The sequence below is a fragment of the Rhagoletis pomonella genome, unplaced genomic scaffold (genome assembly GCF_013731165.1).
Source record: "Rhagoletis pomonella isolate Grant_MI unplaced genomic scaffold, Rhpom_1.0 Rhpom_scaffold_00006, whole genome shotgun sequence".
Classification (NCBI taxonomy): Eukaryota; Metazoa; Arthropoda; class Insecta; order Diptera; family Tephritidae; genus Rhagoletis; species Rhagoletis pomonella.
Window position 1 is genome coordinate 66,660,132 of NW_023458560.1, and position 18,106 is coordinate 66,678,237.

The window sequence follows — 18,106 nt, forward strand, 5'->3', positions numbered from 1 at the left end:
CATTTTTATTTTTACTCTCCCGAAAACTTTGACTTTTGTAGGTTTGATGTCAATTTGGCTTCTACCTGTGTTTATTGTACCATGGTCGCATGGTACAATAAAACAGGTAGAAGCCAATTTGACGTCAAACCTACAAAAGTCAAAGTTTTCGGGAGAGTAAAAATAAAAATGAGCGTGTGTAAGGAAAAATAAAAAAATACATTTCACTGGTTGACGTTTTTAAGTATATTTGAAGTTTATTCTTATTTATTTATTTTCTTTAGTTAAAATTTGATAAAACGTGTATGTTGTTTTCTGTTTTTGTTTTATGAGTTGCAGTGTTGTTGGAGGGACTTTTCGGCGTAAGGGTCATAGGAACAGCACTTGGCTTCAAACGTGCCTTTCCTGTACCTCCCGGTGTATTTGTGGAATCTACTTCTTTAAAATGTTTAACGCACAGCAAGGCATTTCACTGCAGCTCTGCCCACAGCTGCTTTCGCAACGTTCCTTACGCGAAGGACATTGAGGCACGTTAAAAAATTAGTGGTATCTGCCTTATATTTAACACCACATAAAAACAACGTTTCAGGTGTTGCATTTTTAACACATACACTAAGTATAAACCGCACAACACTACAAAAATTCAAATGCAAATTAAAATTTGTTATTAACGAACATTCAAAAAAAAAACAACGATATGACATTCAAAGCGTAACGAAATATAGGAAATAAAATAAAATCAAGTTGAAGTTTAAAGGTTTGGTTCTCATGAGAGCAACGTCATTTTGGCTTCTACCTGTATTTATGTGCCTTGCCATGGTCGAATGGAATTCATTCATTCAATGCATATGTGTTTACTTTTTAACCGACTTCCAAAAAAGGAGGAGGTTATCAGCATGGTGGAATAATACAAGGTGTTGGATATTGACAGCGTTCTCGCTCTAATCCGCCATCTTGGCTCCCTTAGCTATATCGGTGTTTCCCTCTTGAAAAAACTACATTTTATCGCCTTTAAAAAAGTACTAAACTACCTCATTCCCTATTCCTAAACTGATTTGCAATCACTGAACAATTCTTTGACATTTACTCTATTCTTATCGTTGGCAACTGAAAATTAAATTAGAAATTTCAACATTAATTCGGCAAAAAAACATCGGTTTAGAGTAGAGAGATTTGTAGTTATTTTGGTCGGTGCTTCCTTCCGCTGCAATTCCGTCTGTGGTTCACTGCCACTGGCCTTGCTTTTTCAACGATATAACTGTTTTCTTGGTAAGTTTAGATGGAAGATTTAAACAAGAACTACGTATTTAACTATGCATCTATTCCCCAGTGATTTTTGCTGCTGCAATCCCGTCTGTGGTTCACTGCCACTGGCCCTGCTTTTCCAACGATATAACTGTTTTTTTGGTAACTTCTACCGCTAAGACTTTGTTGCTTTTTCCCTTTTCCCTAAAAACATAATAGTGCTACAAAGCTCAATAACAATATGGAAACAAATGTTAATAAGCCACAATAATATTGACAATAAATAAGATTTCACTACGATTGAATTTTCTATTAGTAACAGGGTAGTTATAGTGAATGTTTTATTCGATAACTAAAACTATATTTGATGTTTGTAGCGATAAAAATATGCCTAAATCAGCCAAATACCCTATGTGGGTCGGCTGAATCAGTAAAACGTGACAGTAGTTGACTTTTGAGGTTAATATATCGGTCTTGAGTTGGTAAGGTTTTTAAAACATCCGCAGCTTCCTTTAAAGCATCGCTGCTAATTGCTGAGAGGACCAGATTATATTTACCGACATAAGATGTGGTCTTGTACGACTGAAAGGTGGCCTCAATTTGTAGAAACCATTTGTCTGGCATCTCAGTTCAGAACGGTCGCAGCTTGCATTGCGATGCAAGCTCCACATCTTTAGTTGGCATTTTGTTCGATGAAATATTCTCCCCATCCGTCGATGCGCCCTTTTGTCGATTCCGTCATGTAACGACTCGGGGTCACCACTAATTTTTTGGTTTTGGAAGTTTGACTATAATTATAGGACATTGTGTTTAATAAACTAAATTACCATTTATTGCATAAGTACTACGTTATATATACTACTTTCGCGAATTTAGCTTATCATAATATACCGTTTGTAACTATTTATATGCAAAATTTTATATGAAAAATAGTACCAAATTTCGAACTACTTCGCAAAGCGGGCTTTTTTTCTTCCCGTTTCTCTCGTGCTTCCATATTACAACCTTTTGTAAGGGAGCTGTCGACATGAGCTGTCACTACGTACAACACCTTGTATAATTCCACTATGGTTATCAGTTCGTCGGGATATTTTTTTTATTTCTTTTTTTTTTTATGTATGTTACCGCATAACTTTGGACCACGTCAACCGATTTCGATAATTGCATCGGAAAGGTAGTGTCTCAGAGGTGGTCCCATACTAATCTGGTTAAGATCCGATCAGCGGATCATGAGATATATATATATATATATTTTTTTTTATATGGGAGTTGAAGTCTGTTTTTTTTTTGCTAAAAATTACTAGTCTTTTGATAACATTTTCGTTGCATTTAGAGTTTTGGTTGTGCATAATCTTTTCTATCGAAACATTTATTATTTGCCACATACCTTTGGAACGAATTCCAGCCTGATTTACATATTTCGTTTTATTTAAAGTTCAATTGGGCCACTGTTTTAGGCATTCAGGGTGAAGTTATTTCGCTTCACAATTTAATTTTCTATCAATTTCTCGCTTTTTTCAGCTCATTTCGTTTTTTAAGTCTGTTTATAGCTGTTTTGTACGTAAGCCTCTAACAGTTGTATTCTTCAAGGGCATTCACTACGAGTATGAGCGATTTTTGACACACGCACGCATTTACAAATCTACATACATACTTACTTAAACTGGTAATCATATTTCTTCTTCATACGTTTGGTACATTATGCTCATAGGCGCATCCAAGTGAGGGTTTTTGTGAAAATTTTCTTAGTAGTTTGGTTTATGTGGGAAAATATGAAACATTTTTTTGTTCGGGTATTTTTATTAAAAAGGTAATTTACTATTTCTATAATTAACATTTCATTTTGCCAAAAAATATTGCATTAAAAATATTTCGATACAATTTTTATTTGAGCTTTTTCATGATTAAAAAAATAAAATATCTCATGTTCATATACATTTTTTTAAATCCGACTAATATTCAAACCCTCCTAAAAGAAATTTGTGGACGCGCCTCCGATTATGTTACATAGATTAAATACACCGGCCACAGTTGTGCCTTTTATGTTATAGGCGGGCCAAAAATCCTCGATTTTTCGCAGGATGAAAAGTTTTGCCGTCCATTAGCTAAATGAGTCGTGCGATCTCTTGAATATCGTTTAAATGAAGCCATTGATATATGTAGGTATGTACCTACCCGATTCTTTCGCTACTTCTAAGATTCCTCTTGATATAAAGGTGTCCAAGGACATATATTAATTTGATTCAAATAAACCTGGGCTATAACGATCAGAGATGTAAGTAGGTACTGTTAAAATTGTCTATGTGTGCATGTGAAGTTTTGAGAGCTGCCTGACCGCCACAGAAGAAAAATACTTGTTTGTTCTCTTTGATCAAGATTTCGTGCTGCCTCCTAACTAAATCTTGATATCTAGGTGTGCTTCACTGAGCCCTAAAAGAGTTTTTGTGTTGTTAACAACAAACAACTAACACATGTGTAAGCGCCAAACTATTATTATTATTATAATATATGGCGTGTATTAATTGAATATTGACCTTACAGGTGGCAATCCTCCTCAAAAATATTTTCGGCAGTAAACTTTCCTAAAGCTTTTTAGTTGGATTGCAAAATTTAATTTAATTTATCAATTAATTAAAATTAAAATTTCAAAACAAGTGGCATCCTTCTACAAAAATATTTTCGTCTGTAACCCTTCTTAAACATCTTTGTTTTGACAATCATATTGCAATATTTACTTTATCTTATAAATTTACTTAACCTCAAATTTTTCAAACCGGTGGCAACTCTCTAGTTTTATTTTTTCGGTATTTTAAGTTAGACCTCTAGCAATACATCGGTGGAAATTGCATTCAGTTTCATGTATTAGTTTATGAGTGATTCTAAAAATTGTTGATTGGGCTTTTGTTGATCTTATAAACCTCCACACTATTCTTTAATATCTATAATGAACAGACATCGGTCTTTTAGAATTCTATTATATGTATAGAATATATTTATGTGTAGATTCTTCCATAAAACGAACGGTATATGTTTGTCTGTACATTAGAATTAATCAGTAAAAAAAGTTCGCTGTACACCTTCGCATGTAAAATATTTTTGCAAGGCAATTTATAATATTTTTTTTTTATTTTACCAAACATAGGGGTGGCCGTTTTGCACTTTTCGTTGACACATACTTACATACATATCTACATTCGGCATTTGGAATAATAGAAATAATAAAGGTTTAATAATTTTAGAAGACCTTTAATTTAATGACATTAGGGTGATACGTTAGTGCGATAAGATCTAGTGAGTAAGCACTAGAACGAGGTACTTGGTTCCAATGAACTTTGTAAAAAAAAACAAATTGTCTCCTCGCGATAAGACCGTCGATATACAGTACTTAACGATCCGATTGTAAATGCCGAAGATATAACGAAAAAGGTAAAAGGTCGAAATGGTCTGCAAAAATACTTTAGACCCAGGGGTGTACGGCGATTTTTTTTTCTGAAACAGTTTAGTGTACATTAGGGTTGTAAAAAAAAAAATTAAAGTCGGTATTTTAATGTTCTCACCTCTTAGGATTTTTCTACACCGAAAGAAAAAAATACTCCTGTTTTATATATTGAAATCAAACAATATTTAGAAGTCACTCAAAATGGTATATAATTCTTAAAAATCAACATTTTTTGCATTTTTTGGGGGATTTGGGACACCTATAAAAGATAGTTAATATTAAAAAACTACTAAATAAACAATTGAGTATAATTATTGGAAGTATCCTGAAGAGTTTTCCGATCGAAAAAAATTATTTTCAAGAATTATCTGCCATTTATACGAAATATTCTTTGTTTCTAAATATTTTTTGATTTCAAAATAAAAAAATACCGGTGTATATTTTGTTTTGGCATAGAGCAATTCTAGGAGGTGAGAGCATTAAAATTCCGGCTTTTCCCTTTTTCCCACATGCATTTTTGGACCAGCCTAGTATACATACATACATATGTATGTATGTAAATACCCTGCAAACCATTTTTTCAGAGTATTCTGCATTGTAAAGAAATTTTAAAGAATTCGTTAAGATTTAATTCGATTTTTTGCCGAATTTTCTAAAATGAAATAAATTACGCACATTTCCATTCTTTTACGAAATTTCGGAGGAAAATCTGTGAAGCAACGAAAATAATGTTGCTATGTGAAGAATATCTTTCAGAATTTTTCCAGAATTTTCTTTATTTTTCGTACAGAAATTTCTTTACGAGTTCGTGTCAACCACTTCATATAATTTTCTTTGAAAATTCGTAAAAAAATCGTTACAGAAATGAGATACTCCTAACGATTTCCTTAAGATTTCGGGAACTTTGGTTTGCAGGGTACCTACTTTAAAAGGATGCCCTGAAATTTCTTTCACACATGATTTTCATACAATAGTTTTCAGCTTATATATACATATGTAAGTGCTAGTTTATCGGCGCTTATATCGGTTGCATATTTTTTTATTTTTTATTTCACTCGATTTTTAAATTAAATAAATACACTACATTCACTAACCTGCCCATTTTCCGAATTTTTCCAACAAAGTTTGCGGCACTTGCGGCTGGAAATATGGCTCTAAAATTGTTTTCACTATCGACAAAACTGATTTGAAATTATCCAAGAAGAACGTCGCAATGGCCAATAGGCCCACCAAATAGACAGCGAACGAGAGTAGCTGCCAAACGAACGCCATTCGCACCAACGTATAAATGTTCACTTCATTAAAAGGGGGAGACATATTATTGGCATTGGCTAGTGCGTCCATTTGTAGTATATATTTCAAATAGCTCAACATAAAACTATTGTAAACTTGTATTTATTACTGATAAGCGATGGCACTGAGTAAATTTTTTGTTTTAGGCGATAAAAGCGGAATGCACTGAAAGGCTAAGTACTAAAGCGTGATAAGAATATAAATTGAGCACTTTTATGTATGTATGTTTGTTGGTATGTATGAATAATAAAACAAAAATACACTCTCGCAAAAATGGAACTTATTTTTGCGTTTAGTTTTCAACACAGCACAATTTCTCGCTGTGGCATTTCTCTGTGGCTTAGGCTGCAGTTTATTTATTTAGATTTTTTTCAATGATTTTGTGTGTTTGGTTTGTCGCGAATCAAATGCTTCTTGAAAGTCCAATTAATGTGAAATTCTAATATTTCTTCTTTCTATTAAAAAAAAAAAATAAAAAAAAAGAAATCCACCAATTTACAAAACTCCCGAAATAAAAACTAGGCGCCCGCACACTCTCCCAAAATTTAATTGATTCTCATCAAAGCACCACAGGTCAGCAAAATCCATTGAGTTCGACTTTTTTCCGGGTCTAATTTCTTGGCTTGATCCGCACGCACGGCTGTCTTGTAAGCAACTGATCGATCGCCAAGCATTTAGGTTGCAGCTGAAAAACTTACATACGTACTGTTTGTTGCGCTTAAGTGACTGACTACAATCGCTTGTTTGGGCTATTGCCTTGTAGTGGCGTCTGTACAGTCAAAGCTGTGCTTACCAACTACCAAACCATGGATGGAAAGCTTGTACGCTGGAGCTCGGTAAGCGTCGTTCGACTTATCCATGTAGACAGCGATGCAGCAGATGCTCTGCAGCTGCATGCAACATCGTTTGGGAAGATGTGTAGCCCACACTCTCAACTATTATGGCAATAGTTTGTATCAGCGTTTTTTGTTTGTTCAATCTTACCATTTTAGCTTGGAAAATTTTCGGGCAAAAGCTGTTGCAGTGTTGTTGGCCAACGATTGTGTTTTATGCTGATTGTTTTCTTTACGACTTAGGTAAATGCATACATTGATGATGTCGTGGCAGAAGATATGCCCTTCATGCAGTAAAACTTTATTTATGTAAGTATAATTTAATGATGATTTCAAAAACTGAGCCACATTCTAACGCCATAATTATTGACCACCAATATCTGAGATTAAAAATATGCAATTGGCTCTTGTTTTTGAGGTAAAAAGATTTAGCAAGATTAGGTTAGGGTTGGCAAAAACCCTCTACTGAACCCTCCGTGTCTGTACCGACTGGTAAAGGGTACCACAGAGCGAGCCTATGCGATCAATGGCGTGTGCTTGAGTTGCTCAATAGCTTTGTTATCCGGAAATGATTGTGGATCGACATTGTGGGCTAAATTTCATACGGTCTGTATTAAGGTGGCCCCTAAATGGCACAGTTTGTAATGGAGCCTTTCCGACACCGGGCCTCCTCGGAGAGCAAGGGCGGCTTTGCCGCGATACATTTCCTCACAAAATTTTTTGATCACTGTGTCCACCTCATTACACATTGTGGTCGTACGACCAAGATGAAGACCGATAAAAACTAAAACACAAATAAGGAGGGGTAGAAGAGGTGACTCCCATGGACAGATGGCCATTGAAAAGTCGAAATTCGTAGAGATCAAGCATAATAATTAGGGGAATGCATGAAGAGCCGGGCAAACCCATATCTTCATTTCATGGTACAGGCTGAATCCAGGAGGTCAAGCTCGTTAAATACAACGGGCAGCGCAATACTGGTATGGCTAAATGGAGTGATTCTAAACCTCAATAGGTCACCACCGCCTAGAGGTGGTGGATAGAACTCTGATCCCTACGATTCCGAAGGCGAAGTTATGGATCCCATGCGTGCTGAAGTTGGTGGACGCCCTGCGCATGTTCCAGGTACAAACCCGAATATACCAGCACGGGAGTGGAAGATACTTCACGTATCTAAGCCGGCGGAGCAAGACTACACTATCCAAGTCAACAAAAAGGCAGAAAAATTTATGTATCCAGAGCATGGAAATATATTGTGGGGTATGGGAAAGCGTTGAAGAAGCGTAACCCTAAAGACGATTACGCAAATACGCTAGAAGAAGGGGTAGTCGAGAAAGAATATGTCTGATGTCTTGATATCTGGACTGACCTAAGAACAGCAGAAGATGTAGCTAAAGATGGCGGTGAGGCTAGTGAAGTAGCGAAGACGATGAGCAACGGGCAATACGCTTAATTAAACCTACAACACAATAAGTTGGCTACGAATGAGCTCATCCCGAGTACATGCGCGTTGAGAAAGGCCTTTGCTGTTCAAGTTGTGTTCAAAGTCGCTCTACATTGGCGTAAAAATGTTGCAGGGTTTATACATGGCTTTGTAGTGGCAGCTTCTCCTCGTAAAATAAGCAGCGGCTTTAGAATTTATTGAAAGTTAGTTTGTGTCTATTTGCTTATTCAATGTCCTTTCCAGGATTTGATGTGCTATAAAAATCTGGTTAATGGCGGGCTTTTCAGGTCTGGAGCCACACTGATAAGGTCCAATCAGTTGATTCAAGAAGGTTTCCAGTCTTATAAACAGTTTCATCGATAGGGCATTATATGCAATACCAGGAGGGCTCATCGCGAGGTAATTGGTGAAAACAGCCTTACTGACCCCGAGAATACAGAAATAGTTCCAAAAATTACGAGAATCAAAATATAGTTTCGAAAATCCCGAAAAATCCGAGATAGTCTTGAAAATCCTTCAGTTGTAAAAAAAATCAGGAAAAACTCCCAATATAGTATCGAAAATCACGAATCTCGAAAACCCCGGACAGAACTGGAATTCCCCGAATTGTCTTTAAAATCCCTAAATAGTCCCGAGAATACCGAAGATCCTGAAATTAGCGAAATATTCTTGAAAATACTGATGAAGTCGCACAGACCCGGAAATCAGGATTTTTTTTACATTGAGTAAATATAAGGTAGTTAGTACTTAATCAAGTTAATAGTACTTATTGCTTTTGTATTCTTTATTTAGGGACGCCAAAGTCTCAAAATAATTTGTACGAGGTGTTTCGTTATATACTTAGTTTTTCGTGAAAATAATCTTTTAATTTTAAATAATATAAAAGAATTGGCATATTCCGATATTTTTGTTTTTTTTTTTTTTGCTGTTCGTTTTCGTGCCAATGAAACATAAAAAAAGATTTTCTGAATTTGCGGAGGTTGCGGGTTTTATCGGGAATGTCGCTCAAGGATTTTGGTACAGTCCCGCTGACGAAATTTTTAATGACTTTCCCGATACTGCCCATTCCGGCCATTTTGAAATCAAAACCGGTGGTCCTGAGTGTCCCGATATTCCGCGCCCATTTCTGTATATGTATGTATGCATGTTCAAAAGAAGCATTATTGAATATTTTAAAATAATTGTGCAGCTTTACTGCAAGTTTTTTCTACTCTTGTCGCATTAATTGTTTTGTGTACATATACACTTATAAACCTACGAACGTGTTCATATTAAAAGCTAAGTATTTTGCTACTGTAATGTACACTTATAAGAGAAATAATAGAATTATGTACCTATTTTATATTGGTGTGTGTGCTCGTGCAGAAGAGCTGTATTTGATTGTCTCACAATGGCTTAAAACTTGTTTGCAATTGGAAGTGTTGAAGAGTCTTATGTTGCATCTGTTCGTAAAATTACTTGAGGTTTACGAATGCAGCTTGTTGACCTTTTGACCATATGGGCAGCATGTGTATTTCGGATATAAGCGGCCTGGCCCGAATGCATGTCTCCATATGCATATTCGTACATACACACATAGAAACACTTGCACAAAGGCAGAGGTACAGTTAAATAATTTCGAAACAATGGTATGCCATTGTAAATGGTCGCTCCAAAAAGGCTAATCGTGCGCTTTGTTTGGAAAATCGCTTCATATTTTCCTCTGCTATTTTCGTTAAAAATTGATTTTTTTGTACACACATTTGCAGCGTCATGAAGTGGACAGCTCAAGGTGCAGATATTGGTTAAATTTAACTCGGTTTTTAAAATTTGTGTTTCAGTTTACAAGTAAGCTGTTTTTTGAACGAAATTTAATTTTTTACTATTAGGTTAGGTTAGGTTAGGTTAGGTTGATGTGGCAGTCGGTTCAATTTACCAACTCACTTAGACCTTTTGAAGGTCCATTGTGGTACCACTACAGAACACGGGAACCTCGGTGACTATTCTTCAGAGAACCAATTTGAGGCTCTTATAAAGCGTAGAATCGGTTTTATTCCTACGCGTGATAGTTCCGTAAGAGAGCTAAAGAAGGGCCTGCCTAAAAAGCTTGCTCTCCTCTTGGCCAAAGCTGGGCAGCTGCAGAAGAAGTGCTCTACGGTTTCTTCCTCTTCCTCATCTCTGCAACTTCTGCAATATTCGTAGGAGAAAATTCCTAGTCTTGAAGAGTGCCTGCCAAATAGCCAGTGACCGGTTACACAAGCCGTGACCTTCGCAATGTCCTCTCTTGAGAGGCACAGCAACTCTGTCGTCTTTTTCTTTTCTATTTGCGGCCAAAGCAGCCGGGTTGTTCTACATGTGCCCTCCTCTAGCCATGACCTGTTGGCCTCTTGGATCATGCTATTTCGAAGTTCTAATTTGCAGGTTGCCATGGGTATCCCAATAGTGCCCCTGTTTTCACATAGGGGTAGATTCGTACCTTTCCTGGCTAGCTCATCAGCCCTGCAGTTTCCTTCAATATCTCTGTGTCCCGGAACCCATATGAGGCTGACCTTGAACACGGTGCTAATATCGTTTAGAGCTGCGAGGCATTCCTGCGCAACCTTCGACCTCAGCATTACCATGTTCATTGATTTAATGGCCGCCTGGCTATCCGAGAAAATATTAATCGTAGTCTTCGTTACGGCATGTGTACTAAGGTACACAGCCACCTCTTTTATAGCTAAAACTTCTGCCTGATAGACACTGCAGTGGTCCGGAATTCGGACGGATAGTTCCAGTCCTAGTTCCTTAGAGAAAACTCCGTAGCCAACCCTATTGTCTAGCTTGGATCCATCTGTGTAAAAATTCAATTCCCCCCGTCTCCATGGTCTTGGCGTTTGCCATTCTCCTCTTGACGGGATGCTCGTCTTAAAGAGCCTATTGAAGATTGGTTTGGGAGCGGAGTAGTCGACTTCTTGGTTGTAACTACCCAGAGTGTGAAGTATGGAAGCGTGACCAAACCGCCGATCCTTCCATAGCACCATACTTCTTGGTTTGAGCGCTGAATCGGCGGCCGCGTATTTTCCCACCAGGTTTATTGCGGGTAAATTGGTAATCACCTCCAGCGCCTTATTTGGGGTGGTCCTTAAGGCACCCGAAATGCATAGAAACGCTGTTCTTTGGACCTTACTCAATAGTTTTAGGTAACTTGCCTTTTGAGTTGCTGGCCACCATACAAGTATTCCATATAAGAGTATTGGCCTGACCACCGAGGTGTATAGCCAGTGTGTAATACGAGGTGTTAACCCCCACTTGATTCCGACCGCTTTTTTTGCATGTGTATAATGCAACGTTGGCCTTCCTTACTCTTTCCTCTATATTAGGTTTCCACGTTAGTTTCCTGTCTAATATGAGTCCTAGATACTTAACATTCTCCTTCAAGGATATCTGCACACCCAAAAAGATTAGCGGGGAGACAATGGGAGGCCTGTGTTTCCTTGTGAAGAGAATTGCTTCGGTTTTCTCGGGGTTTACTCCGAGTCCCCTACTCTCTGTCCAGTTCCTAAGCATGGCCATGTTAGAGCGCAGAATCTCCATTAGGGTATTTGCCTTTGACGGCAATTGCCAGATCGTCAGCATATGCTGTGACATGGCAACCCCCCCTCTCTAGTGCCACCAGCAGAGAGTTCACCGCCAGATTCCAGAGAAGAGGGGAGAGAACCCCTCCCTGAGGAGTGCCTCTACAGACCTTTCTGCTATTAACTAATTCGTTAATGAAACGTTCGTTCAATCAGGGTTTTCTTCCATTCTATATATAGTAAACATAAACGTATGTACTGACCTCCCCAAGACCTGTTCGTCGATGTACAAGTAGGTACATACAGTTGTCTACAAAATAATAGGAGTGCGATATTTTGACCAGTTTTGGCTATTTGTCTTTTGTTTATTTAATGTTTATTATTTTTTTATAAAAGCCTAGCTGGCTATACAACAAACACCATATAAATTCAGATTTTATACTTTGTATAAAAATTATAAAAATTTTGCAATTTTTCACCCAAATTTCAAACTTTTTAATCAGAACCTTTAGAAAAAATTCTGGTATGCAGTTTTGTAGCACATTCAATTCTAGTCTGAAGAAGTGCAAGTTTCAAGCGGCTAAAAAATTCCGTTGACTTTTGAGAATTTTTTTGGTTAAAGGTGTTTCACGTTTTTTCCATACAAAGTATGTCGACAATTTTCTTTTATATGGAGGACACTGCCAGCAAAAAAATTGCCAAAAATCAACGGAATTTTTTAGCCGCTTGAAACTTGCACTTCTTCAGACTACAATGCTGATTAAAAAGTTTGAAATTTGGGTGAAAAATTGCAAAATTTTTATAATTTTTATACAAAGTTTAAAATCTGAATTTATATGGTGTTTGTTGTATAGTCAGCTAGGCTTTTATAAAAAAACAATAAACATTAAATAAACAAAAGACAAATAGCCAAAACTGGTCAAAATATCGCACTCCTATTATTTTGTGGACAACTGTATGTATGGCGTGAATCAGTTCTTTTTAATTTGGAAGACAAAATCACAGTTACATATGCATAAACATAACCACATAAACTAATATATACAACCAAAAATAGTTCATAGTGTTTACGAGTATATTTATCTACTAAATTAATTTTTTTAGACACAGGGGAAATATTAAACCATATTGCTTTTGATATTTTATTTGGCCATGTCTGAAAATTTAATTATCCAGTTTGCAAAAAAAAAGCATTTAGCTCAACTTATAACGTATTATAATTGTCATTTTTGGTAGTGTCATTGGATATTAGCCACATTTCCATACCTCGACGTGCAAAATATATCGTCGCCTCAGAAAACGGATGACGAATGTGCAAAATCACGATTTTGGGATTTTGATGCAGATTTACTAAGTTGGACATGCTCTTTCGATTTCTGCAATCCATTTTTTTATATCTCCATTAGTTTTTGAGATATTTCGTGCGCATTTTGTCGTATGTTACATAATATTAATGATTGGGTATGCCTTTTGTTGTACGACAAATTCCCATACAAACGTACCTTTTTTTTAATCATAAAACGTTTGTCGTATGTGGCACACACGACAAATTCCCATACAAATGTAATCTTTTTTTAATCATAAAACATTTGTCGTATGTATCGCAAAACTTTGAACTTACGACAATTGGATGGTCCTCTACTATAACGATACAATTAAAATTGAAAATTAAACTAAGTAACTAATTTTAAAATTTTAAATTTTAGCTTGCACTGAGTCTCCAATGAAATGAAAGAGATAAAAATGTACAAAAGACTGAATTTAAGTATTGTTTTTTGTTTTTATATAAAGAAAACGTATGTTCGTAACATATTTACAGCATAAGAGATGTACAGATTTTTTTTATTAAATACATGATTATGTTTTTGTTATGTTTTTTTTAATAAGTAATCATTATTTAATAAATATGTCTGTTTTTTTCATCAAATTATACCATCGTCGTTGAAATAGATACTTTACTATTGTCGTATGTTCTGTGGACAAAACAAAGTGGTGAGTAAACGCTACTTACGACAAATGTATACGGAATGAAAAGTAAATTTTCTTATTAACGTTAAGAGATATTAAATGTAAAAATATGGGAAATCAAAACTAATAACACCAACTACGTCTCCTTCAAAAGTTACAAAAATCTACCGTACAGTTTCGGATTAATTCGACCTTAAACTTCAAAGTCAATTTTCTCAAAACCGTGTTTTGTAACATTCGACATCCGTTTTCTGAGACGACGATATGTACAAGCCGAGGTCACAGTTCAGCAACCTAAAATTGAAAACAAACAACAAATGATGTGACTAATATATGTATGTTAGTATGTAAGTTTATATAGATAGTTATATGAGGCTACGAGAACGATAGGCTATCGTTTTCTTTTTCTTGTTTGGCGCTGTAACCGCCTAAGCGATTTAGGCCAATTTTGGATTGGCCAATTGGATGCTTATCTGCTCCGCTGGCACCACCAGCAGTTGCCGCATAAAAAAGGCACAACAAACGGATTAACGGAGTCTTTGTGTCTGAAACATCACTTAGTATAGAACGGATCAGAGAGGTCCTTCTCTATTACAAATGGAGTTGGTGGAACGCAACGCCATTTTGCACAGACGAACATATTAGTTCCACGAGAATAACAAATTCTAGTATCGCCACGAAGTATAGGAAGCTATGAGCTCATGCAAGTTGGCGCATTTGGCGAGGTCGCCCTGTTTGAGGATTAATTAACTTCTGGTCATCGGCAATGCGTTCGTCTGACCATCAGCTCCAGCAGCTTTGTAGTTTTCAGCTGCGTAATAGCTATACCTCACCATAGTTGCGCATTACACCCGATCGCTATGTGGTCCTGTAGGCGGCACATAGTGAGCAGGTCCTACTGTTGTTGAGTCAGTTAAGTGGGTCAGGGTGAGTTGAGCCAATCTAGCAAATCTCGCCGGCGAGCATAACTCCGGTCTGTTCATGGGTACGGCCCCTTCGGGGAGTATCGTGGTGGCTGTGGTTTAATACCTAAATGCGGGTAGAACTCGCAAGGGTTCAATGTGGAGTTGCATTGCAACCGGGTGCCGGGACCCAAAGAACGGCAGAAATTTTAGGTAGGTTTCGGCCTTACCAAGGTGGTAAGTGTGTCCACCACACACTGCCGATTGGAGCTGAAGTGCTTGCATTTCAGGGCAGTGATTAAGGCAAAAATTAATCCGTTGTGCTAAGTGCGGGCACCGTGATTAAAGCCTTTTGGCAGGTAATTACGTAAAGCCTATATGCATCGTTTTGCATACATCGGTTTGTTGAAGAGCGCTCTCTGAGAGCAGGTGTGAGAAACGAGTAGCGAAGATGCTGGATGTCTATTGTGATTGTAGCTGCTTGACTTGCAGCTGCCTTTGTGTTTCTGGACGAAGAACGCATTTAAACTGCATACAGTCCTACATGCAAGCCTACAGGTAGAATGCAATAACCATTTTAGTTTCAACGCTTTATTGTTTAATCACTTTATGTCCAATTGTACACTTAATGCTTTAAGTTTTTTTTTTTACCCAAAGAACATAATCTTAAAACTGGAAAATTCAATGACAACACTTATGGCGCAAATCTTAGTAATTAAAGCTCGCGTAATTTCACACTTAAAACAATGCGAATTTTCGTGACCATAATAAATGCTGTAAAATATTTACAATGATTATTTACTAGACCCGGCTGCGCTCAATTGCTTTATACCATCATTGAAAATTAATGGAAAAATTAAGCGCTTAGATACTTTACAACTGGATTAATTTGACGAAAAACAGCTACATACATAAAAGTTATGAATGGTTGATGTGGAAGTACACCCGCAACGGCCGAGGTCGTCTACGAATAACTCAAAAAAGAACTGAAAAACTAATAACAATTAAATGTCGTAATTATTTATGAATGTTAGTTGTTATTTCGAGTATGAAGAGCGAAGTTACTTAGATGCGGACATGTGCAGAGTAAGCGTCTAGCTAAAGACGCAGAAAATCTGTGTTTAATTTTCCGCTACCTTTTTTTCGGTACAGTAGTCACGAGTGACTATGCACAGTAAAGCGATTAGTTTTTTGTTATTGTTTTTTTTTACTTATTTGTTTGCTACAATTTGCCGAATTACTGTGAAAATGTCATTTACGCTGCGAGCACCTTCGCAGGCACATGTACACTTAATTTAATACGTAGTATGTATGTAAGTAAGTACTGGTCTATAGTACTGCGTTATTAATGGCATTACGCACATTTATTTCATTGTTTTGCCGTTTCAATGCTATCAGTTAAATTACTGTTTTATTTTATGTTTGTTGTACTTTTGTGGTTACTCATTGCAGGTGGCTATTTATTTTCTTAGATTTTTTACATATTTTATTGACAAGGTTACCATTTTCGGTTTTACTAACAGCACATGCGCCAAAACTGTGAATGCTTTGTGTGACAGGGAAGTGTAATTATTACACAGAAATGGCAACGAGAAAAAATTAGTATAAACACGTCCGTGCGGAGATTTCATGCGTGCGATATTCACATGTATATACCTACATACACACGTTCCTAAGTACTTTTGTATTTAAGGTCCCAGAATGAAATAAAAAAATTGGGTATTTAGGGATTAGGTACTTAATACTAAAATATGTAAATAAAATTGAAGTATTTAGGGTAGGCTACATAATTAGTAAATACTTAAGTACTAAGTGTGCTAAATGCTAAAGTACTAAGATATCTGAAGGATTTTTATTTTAAGGATTGAAATACTTTTAATTTTCGGGATTTCAAGCTTTTCAAGTTTTATTCGAATTCTTAAGTTTTTACTTTTCCACTTTTTTATGATTTTTTTTTGTTTTTTTCCGGATGTTTTGCATTTTCTCAGGAGTTTTTAGGAATATGTTTTTTTAACCATTTTTCGGGATCTTTATGAATTGTTTCGGGATTTTTCGGATTAACGGAATGGTTGCGGGATTTTTTAGACTACTACGGGATTTTTAGGCCTATTAACGAAATCTCAGAATCATAATGAAATACTTCTTAGTTTTCGGGATTTCTCAGAACCTTTCAACTTCAACTTTTCTCTAATTTTTTCGGAGTTTTCGTTTTTTAACTTGATTTTTTTTTTTAGGATTTCTTTAATTTTTTCAGCACTTTTAGGAATACTCCCTTTTTCTATTTTTCGGGAGTTTTCCGAGGTTTTTGGGATATACGGAATAATTCCGGGATTTTCGAGACCACTTTGGTACTTTTTAAACTTTTCAAGATTTCCCCAGAATTTTTACGGAATTTTCTCTCAGGATTTTTCGTATTGTTTTAATTTCGGGTATTTTCCTGGATTTTTTTTTTATTTGTTCAGGATTTTTAGGAATATTTTTCGGGATATTTTGGGATTTTTCTCGGTTTTGCGATTTACGGGATAATTTAGGAATACTCCCTTTTTCTATTTTTCGGGATAATTCGGGAGTTTTCCGAGGTTTTTGGGATATACGGAATAATTCCGAGATTTTCGAGACTACTTCAGAATTTTCGGAATTTCTCCAAATTTTTCAAGATTTGATTCGAACTTTAGCCAATTTTACGGGATTTCTCAGAATTTTTCGTGTTTTAGTTTTGGTTTTTTTATAATTTCGGGTGTTTTTCCGGTTTTTTAATTTCTTCAGGATTTTCAAGAATATTAATTTTTATGTTTTTCAGGGAATTTTTAGGATTTACGTGATAGTTCCGGGATTTTCGGCAGTTTTGGGGCTATTTCGAGATTTTTATATACACGTAATGTAATATTTCTAAATTTTCGGGATTTTCAGAAACCGCTCAATATTTTCTCTGACTTTGTGGGATTTCTCAGTATTTTTCGTCTTTTACATTTCGAGACTTGTTTTTAAAGTTTCAAGGAATTTTTCCTAATTAATTATGGTATTTTTGAGACTATTTCGGGAATTCCAAAAAGTTTTTCTCCGAATTTTTCAGATTATTCGAAATTTTTCGGGATATTCTTTGTGCCACTATTCGGGATATTTTTAACTTTGGGGTTTCTCCGGAGTTTTCTATTTTTAGGTGTTTTCCTTTTTTTATTTTTCGGGATCTTTTTATTTTTTTTCTTTATGGTATAATTCAGGGATTTTCGGAACAATATCGAGATTTGGAGGGTTTTCGGAACTTCTTAGGATTCTTTTTGCATACAGTATTTATTGAGGCCAAAAAGACTCAGTACTTGTGCACACGTTATTTCTGTTATACCCAGTATTTTGTCCTGTAAAAATAAGTAATTATATTTACCTAAAGTGTTTAGCTCACTTAAATTATTAATACCATCATACACTGAGAAAAAGGATTAGTTTCGACAACTAAAGATATTTAGTTC

General features: G+C 36.1%; 1 protein-coding gene and 1 long non-coding RNA gene across 3 annotated transcripts in view; one reads left to right on the top strand and one right to left on the bottom strand.

Moving 5' to 3' along the window:
- Positions 1–6,747, bottom strand: part of LOC118741151 (hydroxysteroid dehydrogenase-like protein 1) — a 26,546-nt gene extending 19,799 nt beyond the window's left edge. The window contains exons 1-2 of one of the 2 annotated variants that reach the window (XM_036473007.1): positions 6,655–6,747; positions 5,758–5,958 (exon numbers count right to left, since the gene is read on the bottom strand). In XM_036473007.1, the coding sequence (XP_036328900.1) occupies positions 5,758–5,935 (178 nt within the window). In that variant the 5' untranslated portion in view covers positions 5,936–5,958; positions 6,655–6,747. Of the gene's footprint in view, positions 1–5,757; positions 6,597–6,654 lie in introns of those variants that run through there. The other variant, XM_036473006.1, reaches the window with a different exon arrangement.
- On the top strand, positions 878–1,767 carry LOC118741152. The gene is made up of 2 exons (XR_004993250.1): positions 878–1,248; positions 1,310–1,767. It is a non-coding gene; the product is annotated as an uncharacterized LOC118741152 (long non-coding RNA).
- Positions 6,748–18,106: the final 11,359 nt, after the last annotated feature.